General features: G+C 41.4%; 2 protein-coding genes across 10 annotated transcripts in view; one reads left to right on the top strand and one right to left on the bottom strand.

Moving 5' to 3' along the window:
• The window catches only part of kcnh8 (potassium voltage-gated channel, subfamily H (eag-related), member 8), a 35,911-nt gene extending 21,994 nt beyond the window's left edge, over positions 1-13,917 (bottom strand). Inside the window, exons 1-2 of one of the 3 annotated variants that reach the window (XM_086063212.1) lie at positions 13,288-13,917; positions 1,701-1,934 (exon numbers count right to left, since the gene is read on the bottom strand). In XM_086063212.1, the coding sequence (XP_085919338.1) occupies positions 1,701-1,934; positions 13,288-13,363 (310 nt within the window). In that variant the 5' untranslated portion in view covers positions 13,364-13,917. The remainder of the gene's footprint in view (positions 1-1,700; positions 1,935-13,287) is intronic. The other 2 variants (XM_086063214.1, XM_086063213.1) reach the window with 2 other exon arrangements.
• The window catches only part of satb1a (SATB homeobox 1a), a 57,231-nt gene that overhangs the window by 24,620 nt on the left and 17,956 nt on the right, over positions 1-14,655 (top strand). For 4 of the 7 annotated variants that reach the window (XM_086063219.1, XM_086063215.1, XM_086063216.1 and 1 more), the window contains 2 exons: positions 1,606-1,657; positions 1,753-1,957. In XM_086063219.1, the coding sequence (XP_085919345.1) occupies positions 1,947-1,957 (11 nt within the window). In that variant the 5' untranslated portion in view covers positions 1,606-1,657; positions 1,753-1,946. Of the gene's footprint in view, positions 1-1,605; positions 1,662-1,752; positions 1,958-12,704; positions 12,812-14,655 lie in introns of all 7 variants that reach the window. The other 3 variants (XM_086063221.1, XM_086063220.1, XM_086063217.1) reach the window with 2 other exon arrangements.

Here is a 14,655-nt window from a genome sequence, read left to right as displayed (position 1 = left end):
AGCCCATCGAGTCGGGTCCCCCCCGTGGGAGAAGCACAGCCGTTTATAGACTGTTTCTCAAGATGAACCGAGCATGCAGGTCCCATCTCTTGCTAAATAGATTGCTTTTAGAAGAAAGCCAGGTCAGCATCTGCAGGTTGTGCGTTTTCGCACCAGTGAGATCTGTGAAGCGGTGTCGCGGTAGTATTAGCCAGCCTTAGCAGAAGATCAGAAATAGGATGGTTACTTATATCACCGTTAAAAAAGAAAGAAAAAAAAAGTCGTATTTGTTTACTTTTCTTTACAGAACTTCTAAGCACATTTTACAAGGAGAGTTTTGAGGACATTTTACAAATTAAGAAAAAGTGTTGAGGAACAAACCCACAACCTTGAGGTTGGGAGACAGCCACTCTACCACCGGAGCCATGCCATTCTTGCTGTGTTTTAGTATATTGATGGTGTCCGGAATCCTTGTACCTCCATGAGACCGGTTTTTGGTCTCATTTTGGACACAACCAGTAATGCAGTATAGTGGCAAACAGCCAGAGTGGCATGACTCAGGTGGTAGAGTAGCCACCTACCAAGCTGAAGGTCATGAGTTGTTCCTCAACGTTTGAGTGAGTAACTTTTATTTTTTTTTTGTATAATAAACTGGTCAAATATACTCAAAACTCTCCCTGTAAAAGGTACTTAGAATTTCTGAGTGAAAAAAACGTTCAAGTAAATATTACTCATTTTTTACAGTGTCCACTAATTGTTTGTCTTGTGTTATGTTACTGTGTGTTGTTTCCACATATTTTGTCATTTCAATGTGAATGTGATCCACACAAGGCCCCCAATTCCACTTTTTGGCAGTTGTTGTAAAAACTCTTCTCCTGGAATAGGAATGAAATGCAAATGACGAGAATCTCCCATGGAGTTTCCTCCCATCACACCCACTCTCGCTCACACTCGCTTGCTTGCCTGCTGATGACTAAGGCAGCGTGCGTGTGACTCTGCATGCGATTGTGCCCGTAGGTAGACATTTTACACAACAGACCAATTATTTGCGGACACCCGGCTCGTCCATTCAACCAGGAGTCAAACCAGTGTCACACCATTTTCCTCTTCATTCATTTTCAGATATTTTTTGGGTTAGCTGGAGACAAAAAATCTCGGACTCGGGTCATTGAAGAGTTTCAAGATTGCAGTGGTAGGAACAGCAGGGTGTCGTCGGCATAACAATTAGCCGATGTTTTGGTTTCAAGCTGAGACGGCAACAAAAGGACCGAAACGGGAACGATGTCGTAAACTGAAAAACTATACGTTTCGGAAACAGCGGATGCTCAACTTGGAATGGCATTTTTAAACAGGAGAAAGTTGAAACGCAAAGAGACAGATGTTGGATACAAGTAAAGAAAATGTGATGTAGTATAGCGCGGAGTGTGAGCGGTAAAAGCGACACAAAAGTAGGACTTGGCGGAAGGCCCACAACTGTGATGGCATTAGTAAAGCTGTAACTGCACATCATTTGCAACGCCATCTGCTAAATGTGCCTTTTAAAGTCATATGACACCGTGACTGATTGTTGATTCAATAGTGAGTGTGTGTGTGTGTGTGTGTGTGTTTTTTTTCTTCTCACTTTAGACCCAGTGTGCAGCACAGCCATCTTGACAAGTGTTACATGAACTCATTCAAAGTAAGTAAGTTATTCTCCATGTACCGAACAACTCACTTCTCACCTGTCTTATTGTAAAACATGATCTCATCCTTAAACTCCTTGCGCTCCTCCAGGGCTTCGTCGATGCTGATGATGATACTTTCGCTGGTCTCGGGGCCGTACAGGAACTTACACGCGCAACTCTTTTGCATGACTTCGGCCCGAGAGAAGCCAGTGAGCTCGCAGAAGCCATCGGAGCAGTAGACGATGGGGAAGCCTTTGGACACCTGAGCGTTAGCCAGAATGAAGTTACTGTCTGGGAAAGGAAATGGATGTCGGGTAAGTTAAACACACTCAAATAATTACGAGCACAAAATGTGTCGAAAATACTGGATGTATTCTAGTGTCTACGTACACGAAGTCTACTGTCAAATTAAAGGCGAAGTCAATCCCCCCCAATTTTTTTTTATCAATATAAGAAGGCGGCCATTTTGCCACTTGCTGTCAAGTGAAGATGACATCACAGTTGCTCAGGTCTCGGAGAACAACCAATCACAGCTCAGCTTCAGAAAGCAGGTGAGCTGTGATTGGCCGTTGCCTGAGCCCTGAGCAACTGTGATGTCATCTTCAGTCGACAGCAAGTGGCAAAATGTCCGCCCCCTGAGATGGATAAAAAACGGCTGGATTTTGCTGCATAATTCATGTTGCTCAAATGTAATATTAATCAGGATGTCATGTTAAAACTAGTGAGATCTCACATAACATATTATTGTCAAGAAATTTTTAAGGTTGACTTCACCTTTGAACAATGAAATGAACACCATGTGAATTTAAAATAGAAACATAACTTAGCCTTTTAGTCCGCTATCTCAATGCTAACACATAATGGGGAAAAAAAAGCCTCCTCACGCTCTTGAGATTCAACACTATTAAACAAGACACATGTTCAAACCTGATCATATTCATTGCACGAGTCATCCCGCAAAGTGACTTGTTCTTATAATTTCATTACACAAATCTATTTTCTGCATCAGTAATTTCATTTTTTTCCCCCACCAGCACTGGTATTTAATTGTTTTATGTTGCACGTCAAGCTTTGTTGAAGGAAAGCACCTCACCTCAGATTACGTGAGGGAATATTGCGAGTTGAGAACAAAAGGCCTTGTACGTGTCCCTCGATGAGTTTGTGTTCGATCAAATGTTGTCCACGCTTGCGGGAACTCCAGCAAAATATGAATTAATGTCACGTTCAGGTGTGTGCGGCTTTCATTGTGTGAGTGACAAGTTGACAACCACGATATGTTGAAATAAAGGTTAGGATAGCAGCATATTTCTCATTTGTGATGCAAACACATACCACAAAAGACAAGCAAGCCATGTTCTAATAAACTCACCGGACACATGATTAGGTACACCTGCACAACCTCCTCATAAATGAATGAAATCCAGTGACAAGGATTTCATCGAGGAGGGACGCACACGCCAAGAATGTGTTGTCAGCAGCAATACACGGGCCAGACAGATGGTCAAAGGCGCTCACTGCATTTGGGACCAGCTGTCAGTCGCGAGGCCCCTCAGGCCCCTCATGGTAAGCAAAGACCATACAGGACCGCTGGCCTCTGAGGGCCCTGATGCCAAGGCCTGTGGCCTGTCGGATTGGCAGCGCACGACAGACGGTCCTTGACAGGAAACTAATGTTGACTGTAAAATTGCTGTGTTGGGAAGAGGGCTTTAGAATGCTTGTGGAGAACTGACAAAATATGTACAGAACACTCTGGAATGTGGATGGTGTTGTTTATAATTTACTGTTTAAACAACAGTGCTGTTTTTGCCAAATCAGTGGTTTCATCTAACTCAAATATTCAGCATACAATCTTAAAACTGCTGGGTCAAAAGTACGGTGGTGTATTAGGGCCACGTATCAATATATATAAAACACTAGCAAATAACTTTTTAAAGTGGCACATTTGCCACTTTATAATGTGGCAGATTTGAGAGAAAAAAACTCATAGCGTACTAGTTGGATGTTTGTGCCAATACTTTTCGGCGGAGTTTTCAAATAAGGGGATAGTAATTGCTTTAGCAGAGATTAAACATATGTTAAGTATTCGCTCTTTGAAGCATTGGGTGCGGCCAGCGACAAAGACGCCTCGCTTTGCGAAGGTCCACACCCTGAGGATCAAGCATTTAAATTAATTTGTTAAAATATATATTTACTTGGACATTTATGTTTCCAGAATTATTATTTACGCATTTATACAGTTTGGTATTTTTTTTTTGTACAAGTAGCTAAGTTGATGTGTCGAATCTGCTGCTCTCCGTCATTCACTTGCATTTACCTAAAGTATGCTAGCTTCTGATTGGTTAGTATTAGTCAGCTGAAAGGGGATCAGGAAGTGTTGTCGCTCTAACTGCGGTGAATGACGACTACAGTTTAAATTTAAGAATGAATCCGTCTCCATGCTGCCTTTTTATTTTATAAACAGTGTCCCATTAACCACCAACGAATCCTCACATTAGACTATAGCTACGCTATGTGTATTTATATATATATATGTGTATTCGTATGTATTTTTTTTTTTAAATAATGACCAGTCATTTTACGAAGGGCATACTTATATCAGAAGTATTTCTAATGAAAATCCTTCGTGAATGGGAATTTGATTGTAGGTTACACACCAACAAAAATTTAAAAAAAAAATGACACGGGAATGAAAGTAGCACCCCAAACAGTTCAATTATGTCAAGCAGGTTGTAAAACACCATGGGCCATCTCCTTGTTCGTGGGCGCACAGAGTAGTTGCGCAGTCAAGTGATGTCGTTTGTAATTTCCCGTGTAATGAGAGGACAATCAGCCAAATTGTGTTTATCCCAGTGTTTAACCTTAAGATGACACCAAACAGATGGGTTTTGCCCCAAATTCAAGCTTTCAACAAATATGCACAAAAAAATGGCAAAAATAATGACCAGGACAGCATTTGTAAACACCAGTTTATACAGTTTATCAGCAAAAAGAAAAACATTTGATGTGTGTGTTGAGTTACTCTTTAAAACCAGGTCATGGGATTGAGGATTTGACTTGGCACACTGGGCAAGATTTTGATCCAGCAAGGGTTAAAAACTACTAATACTAGGTTACCAGGTTAGCAGTATACTACTTTTTTGCCAACATTTTCTAAGAAGAAGAAGCAAGTTTTTCTTGTAAGGGATCACCACACTAAGTCACTCACATGATATGTTTGGAACACTTTTTACACCGCATGCCTTTCCTGACACAACCCACCCATTTTCCCTGAGTGGGCCATTCACCCTGACCAGGATTTGAACCCCAATCCCTGTGTCCTGTGTCCACTAATGTTTTCCAAGAATGTTACAGTGCATAAACCTGTCAAACATGGCAACCAGCTTCAGCTCTTCAGCCAGCCTAAATCCAATCTTCAACACAATATGTTAGGTCAAAGTCATTAACCCAACTTTGGGTCAAAGTAACCCAATCTGCTCAAAATTCACAGCCACCCAGGAAGTAAGGAAGGAAAACAACCCAGCTCTAGAGCCTTCCCAAAACCAACATCCAACCCAATCTGTTGGGTCAAAGTAACCCAATCTGCTCAAAATCCACAGCCACCCACCAATTGGGTTAGAAAAACAACCCAGTTCTTCAGTCTTCCCAAATGCAGTATTCAACCCAATCTGTTGGATCAAAATAATTAACCCAACCTTGGGTAAAAGTAACCCAAATTCCTCAAAATCGACAGCCACCCAACAAGTGGGTTAGGAAAACAACCCAGCTCTCTTCAGTCTTCCCAAATCCAGTATTCAACCCATTCTGTTGGGTCAAAACAATTAACCCAACCTTGGGTAAAAGTAACCCAAATTCCTCAAAATCGACAGCCACCCAACAAGTGGGTTAGGAAAACAACCCAGCTCTCTTCAGTCTTCCCAAATCCAGTATTCAACCCATTCTGTTGGGTCAAAACAATTAACCCAACCTTGGGTAAAAGTAACCCAAATATCGACAGCCACCCAGCAAGTGGGTTAGGAAAACAACCCAGCTCTTCAGTCTGCCAAAAGTCAATATTCAACCCAATCTGTTCGGTCAAAATTAACCCAACCTTGCGGAAAAATAACCCAATCTGCTCAATATCCACAGCCACTCAGCGATAGGAAAACAACCCAGCATTTTTAGTATGCAGCAATGTAGAAAAAAAAGCTCTCCATAATATCATATATTATTTAAAAGAAAACATACAGTAATAAGATAATTAAGTTGAATGTAAAGAATGACTTTCTTCCTTTGGCCCCTTTTCTACTTCTTAATGTCCTTTGCATTATCCCGCCTGTTCCTCCCAGCAACATCCCTCCTACAGTTTTGGATGTCTCCGCCTAATTACTCTTCATTTTCACTCTACCTTTTGGAATTCCAGCAGAGTAGCCATCCTCCCCCTCTCATTTATTTCCCTCCCCCTTTTGCACATACACCTTCTCTCAGCACCACCGGAGAGCATTTGCTTTGACCACTTCCTTTCACTTAGAAAAGACCTGAATCATCTCTTTACCACACTTTTCTACACCCTTCCTTTCTATTTCAGCTTCTTCATCGTCTCCAATTTTCTACATACTCTCTCTGCCCCTCCACTCTGAATTTCTTTAGCCTAATTGTTACTATTGTGGAAGCCCATATATCATTTCCTATCATGCTCACAATAGTGCCTGACAGCCGTTGAGGAACCCCCACAGGACGGGCAAAGAAAGCCGGTAAAAGTGAGAGAGGAAGGAGGAAAGACCAAGCAAAAAATGCAAAAAAAAGACCAAGAGAGATTGGCATGAAGGCTTTTTTCCCCTCCTTTTTGAGTGATACTTTCAATTATCAGCTGAAATGATGCAATATAAATACAAAAAAAAAGTGAAATCTCCCAAGTGGAACGCCCCAGACGTTGTGGAAATGGGAGTTCAGCCAAAATGCTTAGGTCAAACAAAAATGTGTGACTTCACAAGGCGTCAGCAAAAGCCACAAGCAGATTTGGCTTTTTCTTTGACTTCCTTTCTTTTTGTGAGGCCAAAACAGAAGTTATCAATGATGCTTCAATGAAACCACAGTACCTGGAAATTAGCAAACCCCACAAGGAAAGGCCCAAGCAGAGACTCGACCCCAGAACCTCTACTGTGAAGCAGACATGCTAATCGCATGCGCCACCGAGCTGACCAGGTGTATCTAATGAAGACAAGGATCCACCATTATGGATGGCGTTTTTTTGCCAAGGTGTCATGGCAAATTCTCCAAACTAATGGCGGTGTCGCTACAGGAAGGTTCCACATTTGTCTTGTCTACAGGCTCACACTATATGCACAATAGGCCACTCCTACTCCAGCATATAAAGTAACTCAAATCTATTTAAAGCGCAACAATTCCGGCAATGGAAGGAAAGTAGAAGAGCCTTGAAACAATAGTGAGAGCAAAAAGATGGATGTTGAGGACGAGGAGAAGCTTCCAAGGCGAAGCGAGCGAAAGGAGAGGCTGACGGATGAGGGTGAGAGAAGGAACTCTGTTGACGTGAAGGGGAGAGCAAAGGTTGGCTGTGAGAGAGATGAAGCTTTGAGAGGAGCAATAATGAAAGTCGAAGAGATGGAGCGTGGGGGGGAAAGTGTTGGGAACAACGGAGTGACGGATGAAAACGTCTTCTCGCCCTTCCGCGAGAATTCATGACGGCCACTCAGAAAGTAATGCGGAGCAGTCACATATTGTAGCCACAAAAAAAAAATGTCATCCTAGAGCTGCCAAAGTTACCAGTGAGGCATAACCTGACAACCGAGGCTAAACTATGGTATCCAATGCAAGAGCACAGCTTCCATTCAGATTGAAATGTAAATAACAGTGAAGAATACACGGAGCTCCTCATCTCACCTCAACATAAGTTCCTTAGCACCAAGATGCTTGCAAAATACGACTTGAAGCTCCTCAACCGAGTTCCTTCTTGGCACAACGATGCCACAAGATGGCGGCAAAGCAAGCCATGAAACTCCAAAGCACTTCATTAAACTCCTCAACTCACTTCTATATAGTTCATTGTCTCCAAGATGCCACAAGATGGCAGCAGAGCACTACACGAAGCTCCTCAACGCAATTTTGATATAGTTCCTTGGCGCAAAAATTCCGCAAGATGGCGGCAAAGCACTACTTGAAGTTCCTCCACTCACTTTAACATCATTCTCTTATTCCGAATATTTTTTTCGTGTTGATAAAATGTAATTCTCACTCAATGTGCCACCCTTTCACAAATTGTGAATGATATATATATTTTATTTTTTTTATTTTTGTGCAAAACTTCTAATAAACAAAACAACAAATGGGGATTGGTGGAAGTAATAAATCGGCTCACATGAACAGCAAACACACACACTTCTCATTTCCTTAAATAAAATAGCCAAAGGGAGAAAATCATTATGCAAAAACCTAATCACTTTTTTTTGTCTTATTTTTCCACCCCATCCTGTTGCTACCACTAAATGAAACATAACAAGACTCTCTACATTACAAAAATGAGGGAGCCAAACTCTTTCTTGGCTAATATCTTCATTTCCAGCAGATCCGTCTTTCTTTCTGGCCACCCTCGTCATCTTCTTTCAGGAATTAATTGAGGCTAAAAATGTGCGACTCGCCCCAGAATTCCGCCGGTGAAACCCGTGTTTGTGGATGGTTACGGACAGGCCATTAGACACGGAGATTCAGGGCGGAATCTTGCTAATTAGGCACTTTAACGAGACAGGGTGCCCGCAGCGACAGGTGCTGCTCTCATTCCCAAGTTTGTCCATCTTAAGTGGACAGTAATAATCCCGTTTGGTGTCACCGCTGCTGGCTATCGTGGTTGCTGGGTATGCTTAAACGTTTATTTATGATGCACAGAAAGTCGCTAGCCGCCAAATTAGCATTTAGCTAGCTGTTCAGATAAACATTACAAGAGTGAGCTGCCCATAAATACACATATATAATTGCATTACTTCACCATTGCAGTCAAACTGGCCTGTAGATAAATAAAGAAACTATAGTAACCTACAATGTTTAATAGTGACTTAACGTTGCCATTCAGCATATACCGACCGGCCACTGCATTCCAACCATTTGCGCAATAGTATAATGATATCCAATACAAGAGCTGCCTTAACAGCAATATTATAGTTCACTTTTGATTGGCACAGTTGGGAGATATTGATTTAACCATACTGTTTGTTTATTATTGTGGTTGTCATTTGCACCTGTGTAGAGGTAAGCTGCAGGAATATTTGTTGGACAATTTGTTGTCGTACAATATGCTTTTTATACAGTATGTTGCAAGTTAGAGGTACTGTATAGAATTACTGAAACACGTATGCTAATTTATATTAGCTACCTATGATGTTTCACATTCTATGTTAGCATTAAGCTAATAGACATTTGTCGGATGAGATAATGGTTCTTTGTATCTTTATGTGTCATTTTTACAGTAACGTAATTTAGGGAGCTTTTTTTCTATCAACAGTGGACCGATTCCTCTCCGCGATTACGGTTAACGAATCCCATTTGTTAGCAAACTTAACTCATTATCTCAAAATATGCATTAATAATCATGTAGATTATAAAACGACACTACAGCCGTCACTTTTTATAGGTAAAAAAAGCAACAAAAATTAGGCTGTGCTGAATTACAGTTTTTTCCCTCGTCTTTCAAATTTACACCATCTCGAACATAATGAAAAAAGTGTGTCGGCATCTGGTGGTCAAAAGTGGAATTACGCCCCATATTTAAGAAAGTTAGACCAAAATAGTTAACGCTACAAAAATAATCCACAAAATAGCACGGACAGTAAACCAGGAACTCTGTATAAAACTATTATTAAATTTTTTTACACATGGTCTTACTCTAAAGCGGGTTTTCATTGTCCTCTGGTTCACTATAGCGGTGATAATGTCGTGCCAAGTCTCCCATGCCTTTACCCCCATTCCTTATAAACAAAACAGACTCCATATTAAGTGGGATTTGGAGAAAATGGGAGCAGCCGAGCCAATCCACTGGCAGGAAATGAGAGCCCCGTGCGCAATGATGATTGATTACGCCCTCGCAGGCTCATAACTACACTCATTTCTTCCTTCAGTCGTCACTCTCTGCCTGCGGACAACTTTAGATCTGCCTCACGCAATTTGGCCTAATCCAATTGTAGGACCAGAAGTCCACAGAAGCCAGTGTAGAAAGAAAAAAAAGATAGACACCAGCAGAGCATGGGCAACCTTGTGGCCAATCCTGATAAGAGCCACTTGTGAGTTATCAAACAAACGGACTCGATTTCACACTTAGTAATGAGCTCACTCCCCGCAGGTCATAAGGTCGCGTTTGAGTGTACGTCAATGCGACAGCAACACCTCAATCACAGCTGTAAAGATCTAACGGAGATGAATTCCTTTATTGTCCGAGATACGCAGATGAGTTTTTACGCTTTTGTCTGAGTGGTCATTATAAAGCGGGATCCCCACAGAATCTTATTAACAACTTAATTAGAGTTGCCGCATTGAAATAAAGTTCATCACGGGAGAGTTCAACTTGTTCTTTTGTGGCCTTCTGTTCAAAGACAGAGACAAATGAGCTTTCACGCGCATTCACAGCAAGTTCTATGACGCACGAAAAGCAAAGTGCTGAAAACGCATCTCGCTTTTTTCCTTTTTTGGTCCTCGGCGACTTGATCTCGCCTTGCCTCTTTTTGTTCACAAACAAAGGAAGCGGCCTCACCGTAAACGTGCCAACACGCCGCTCTCCGAAGTCTTTTTGACTGTAATTATAAAGAAAAGTAGCGGCAAAAAAGAGGAAGTTGGGCTCGGAGTGATCAAATAAAGATCTCAACAAGCGGTGCGGTGCGGCGCTCGCGTACACCAGGCGCACTCCAGGAGGCGTTATTCAAGCCTCGATTACAACAAAGTGTCAGCTGGATTTGGCCGGAGGGGGGTCTTATATGGACTCCGTCTCCCCACTCAATGACATTATTGCTTCACAGCAAGCCGCCTGGGCCGATGCTATTGCAGTAATAACAGCAACACAGACGCATGGGGTAGCAATTGGAATTTTGCATTGCCAAGAATGGACACGCATTCATTTCACCGGCGTGACATTTACTTCCATTTGCATCCTAACCGCTTCCTTTTAGGCTTATTTCACACTGCCGATGTGTATTTTCTTGTTATATAGATTCATTTGTGATATGACAATTAGGGACGTTTTTACATTTTTAGACCAAACAGATGCGGAGGGGGGGTTGGGGGGGGGGGTAGATGGGGGAGAAATATGGAATAATTCAAAGTATTGTTTTTTGTTTTTGTTTTTCTCGCTCAACAGTACCAAAAATAATCATCCTGGAAGTAAAATACACGTATCTCTTAATGATAATGAAAGTGGTGGACTAATATCTTCATTTGTGTTAAGCTGAGCTGCGATTCTATTCATAAAAGCGTCCTTCAAGTACTGGCAATTAAAGCGGCTCACCCCATTCAAACCTGCTTATAAGTTCTTCATCAGTGTTTTTTTCACGGAGCATCTCGGAGTCGTTTCATAGCGTTCAATATAAATGTTCTGTCTCCATTGCCACCAGTTTCCATTACACCAAACCCACTTTATATTCAAGCAACTAAATATCAGGAACTATTCTTAGATAGAAAAACTATTTGCATGCATTTATCATGTTGTTCCCAAGTTTGACCAGCTTCAGGTGAGGTCGAATTGGGGGGGGGGGGGGGGGGGGTATGGAGGTGCGTAGCAGTGAAACCCTTTTAGATTTGCTCGTGGCAAGGCCATCACAGCCATTTTGTCCCGTCAAGCCCCGCTGCCTCTATCCCATCTTCCAGTTCAAATCCAATGTTAATTTCCTTCCTTTCCACTCAAGGACAACACTTGCTTGACAAACCAATGGGGCTTTTAAGTCCAGGAACAATTCCCCAGTGGGAGAAAAAAGCTACTTCCCAGGCAAGTCATGGATCTACTAACACGTGGAGTCGGAATGTTTGGCAGAGAGAAAGAAAGACTATAAGGTCGGGAATGGTGTGAATACACAGATGGGAAGGGTCAGGTGATATACCTTTAAATTGGAAATACTTCGGTGTTTTATTTTCATACAACTTTACTTACAATATTTCAGTATTATTTATTAATTTAGCACAAGAAACGGCAACAGACCACACTCGGATTTGCCCTCGATTAGCTTTTGAAAATAAAAAGATTTACTCTTGCCGAGCCGTTTAAAGACGTAATGCCCGTGTTCACCACAGGGTGGCAGACATTGCTCACCAGCGCCGCCAATCCAGAGGCTGAAATTGTGAAGAACTATATAATTTGGGGGATTTGAATGACGGTTCAAAAATGTGTACATTAAAATCTCAATAAGTTTTAAGTTAGTAAGTTTTTGTACTTGAGAGTTCTTTGCATTTGAAAATGTAAATCTACGACGATACTTTTCTGTACATTGGGTCAATAAAGCAAACACTGAGCAGATTTCCCGAGCTGGAATTCTCTATAAAAGGGGGATTTATTTATCGTGGTAATGTTGCATCAGTGTACCAAAAAAATCTCTCAATGTATAACTTTCAGGATCGTATACTCAAATGAAAGGTATAAGCTCTGAAATGTCAAGTTGCAAAGGTTGCGTTGGCATTTCCGCGTTCAAAGTTACATAAATGAAAACGTTATAAAATGCTAGAAGCATTCCCAGGCGGGAGCACAGTTAACACGTGATAAAATGCTTATAATATGAACAAATTGGGTATCAAAAACCCTTCCTGACTTAGTCATCTAAAGGGGAAACAGCTGGTAAGTACATTCAATGAAATCATGTGTCGTGGTTTACAGAAATCCAGCAAGAAAAAAGGCGGCCTTTGTTGCTGTACAATTAACTGTGATAGATGCTCTTGTTTGTTTAACAGCTGCAGGACTTGTCAGGTAGAAAGGTTCACAAAATTATGGGGGGGCGTAGAAGTCACATCAGTTGTTGTGTAGAACAGAAGCCTGTGTGTTACTGTCCATGGTGCTGATCACGAATAATGTTTAAACTAACATATACTGTATTCCTTCTCCAGACTGCGTGTTTTGCCCTGATCAATAATCCCCTTGACATTCTGTGATTGGAACCTGAACCGATTCAAGACACCCAATGCCGGATGTAGCAAAGCAGCCCCCTTTCACAGTATGGACAGTGTTCTTTTCTCTCGACATCTTTTTTTTTTGTGTGCATCTGTTAACATATAGAGATGATTTGACTTCCCGAAATGATCCAGTTTTGCTTCTCAATACATTTTTTGAGGGGTAAATTCCAATCCTGTCATGTATACATTTATTCAGTGACCATCCATAACTATTGTTGATGAAATATAGTAACTAGTAAAAACCACACACAAAAAAAAATCATCTTTATTATTGAGTAAATTAGCATGTTGATTAATATTTGAGGAACTATGCAATTAATTCAAGTAATTTTTTTTTTAAACTGCAACAAAAATCTCCATAATAAGTCACCATTAAAGTGTTAACCACAACCCAGCCAGAATATGATTACATTATCCCAGCCAGGATAATTGAATAACATTCCAAAAGTCACAAGTGATAATCAAGTAGCTCAAATACTCACAAGTTGCGTTCAAATGTAATTCCGAGCAAACTTACGAGTGCCATCAAAGCGAGTCGCTATCGTATCCAGAAAGGTGTTCTGCGGTGCAAGTAATCCCTTCATCACAGGCATTTTCCCTGCTTAATGTCGAAGTCCCCATCAAAGTGAGTGAAGAGAAGTCGTCCTAACGTGTGAAGTGCACCCCTTGAAAAGGTTGCGGAGCTGCATGCAACGGGACGCTTTCCCGCTCCACTCGGCATATATGCGACGCTTTCTTGTGTCCAGGGGAGTTTGCGCGTTGTCGGCCGCGCACCAGTGCGTCGGGAGCCTCAGTCGCGTGCGTAAAAAAAGCGGAGGTGAAGCCCACAGGTGCAGGGCGGGCAATATAGCCGGAGACGACCGTGACGGCGCGAGGCTGCCTGTCAGCGAGTGGCATTATTGTGACCGGCTTCAATGATCGTCTGTCCGCAATGTGCAATGGCGGCAGACATCCATCACTCTCACTTTTCTCAGCATGAAAGTCGCGAGTAGAAACGTAGCTATATATGCGTCCATCTGAGTTTGCATATTGTGACGGGAAAAATATCACCTCGACGGTCAAAATGTAGGGAGTTCAAGCAGCTGTATGAATGCATGTGAACTGAGTTGACCCCGTTAAAGCACTTCCTTTGGAGACAGATGGGTGGCTTCTGAATATATTTGTGTTGATAAGTGTGACTGTCAACCTCACTCTATTTTTTTTTTAAGTAAACACACCTGTCCTCAAGTGGACAGCTGCTGTGCACTAAAGTAAGGTTTAAGCGCCACTTGGTGGTGGGAAGAAAATCTCAAATGTGAATAGGAGCGAAACAACACCGCCCTCTTGTGGACATAAGTGAGAGGTGTCTTTCGGTCATGTATACTTCTGGGGTAGAGGTGGCAAAATCTGTACTTGCGCTTTGGCAAAAGTACAAACGTAAATACGTATAAGCTTTATTTTTATTTTTTATTTTTACTTATAGTTAAATACAATTGACAATTCGTATTATGATAATTGATAAGTTAGCACAATAAAAAAACTGTACAAAAATGAGTTTCCCTCTTTTATTTATTATTATACTATCAATGTATTCCCATAGTGCTGCTAGTATTGTGAACTGAATAACTAAATCAATCTAAATGAGCCTGTAGTCTGTAGAATTAACAGTGCATTTCTGTAAAATCGTGACATAAAAAAAAAACTAATTGCAACTCTGCAGTTGTTGGTTCTATCCAAGCGCAGTGTGCCGATGTTAAAGATACATAAGCAAGGTCATCTAAGTCCAGTTGTTTCTGATTCTGTGAAATGAGTTCAAACGCAAAGCACTTTGAGGGCCTTGTGAGGTAGTAAAGTGCTATACAAATTGTTTATTGTACATTGAATCCCAGTAAAATTCAGACGCAGT

Source organism: Leptonotus elevatus, chromosome 19, assembly GCF_054856555.1.
Source record: "Leptonotus elevatus isolate MCC_2025b chromosome 19, RoL_Lele_1.0, whole genome shotgun sequence".
Lineage (NCBI taxonomy): Eukaryota > Metazoa > Chordata > Actinopteri > Syngnathiformes > Syngnathidae > Leptonotus > Leptonotus elevatus.
This window is presented reverse-complemented; position numbering and strand designations above follow the sequence as displayed.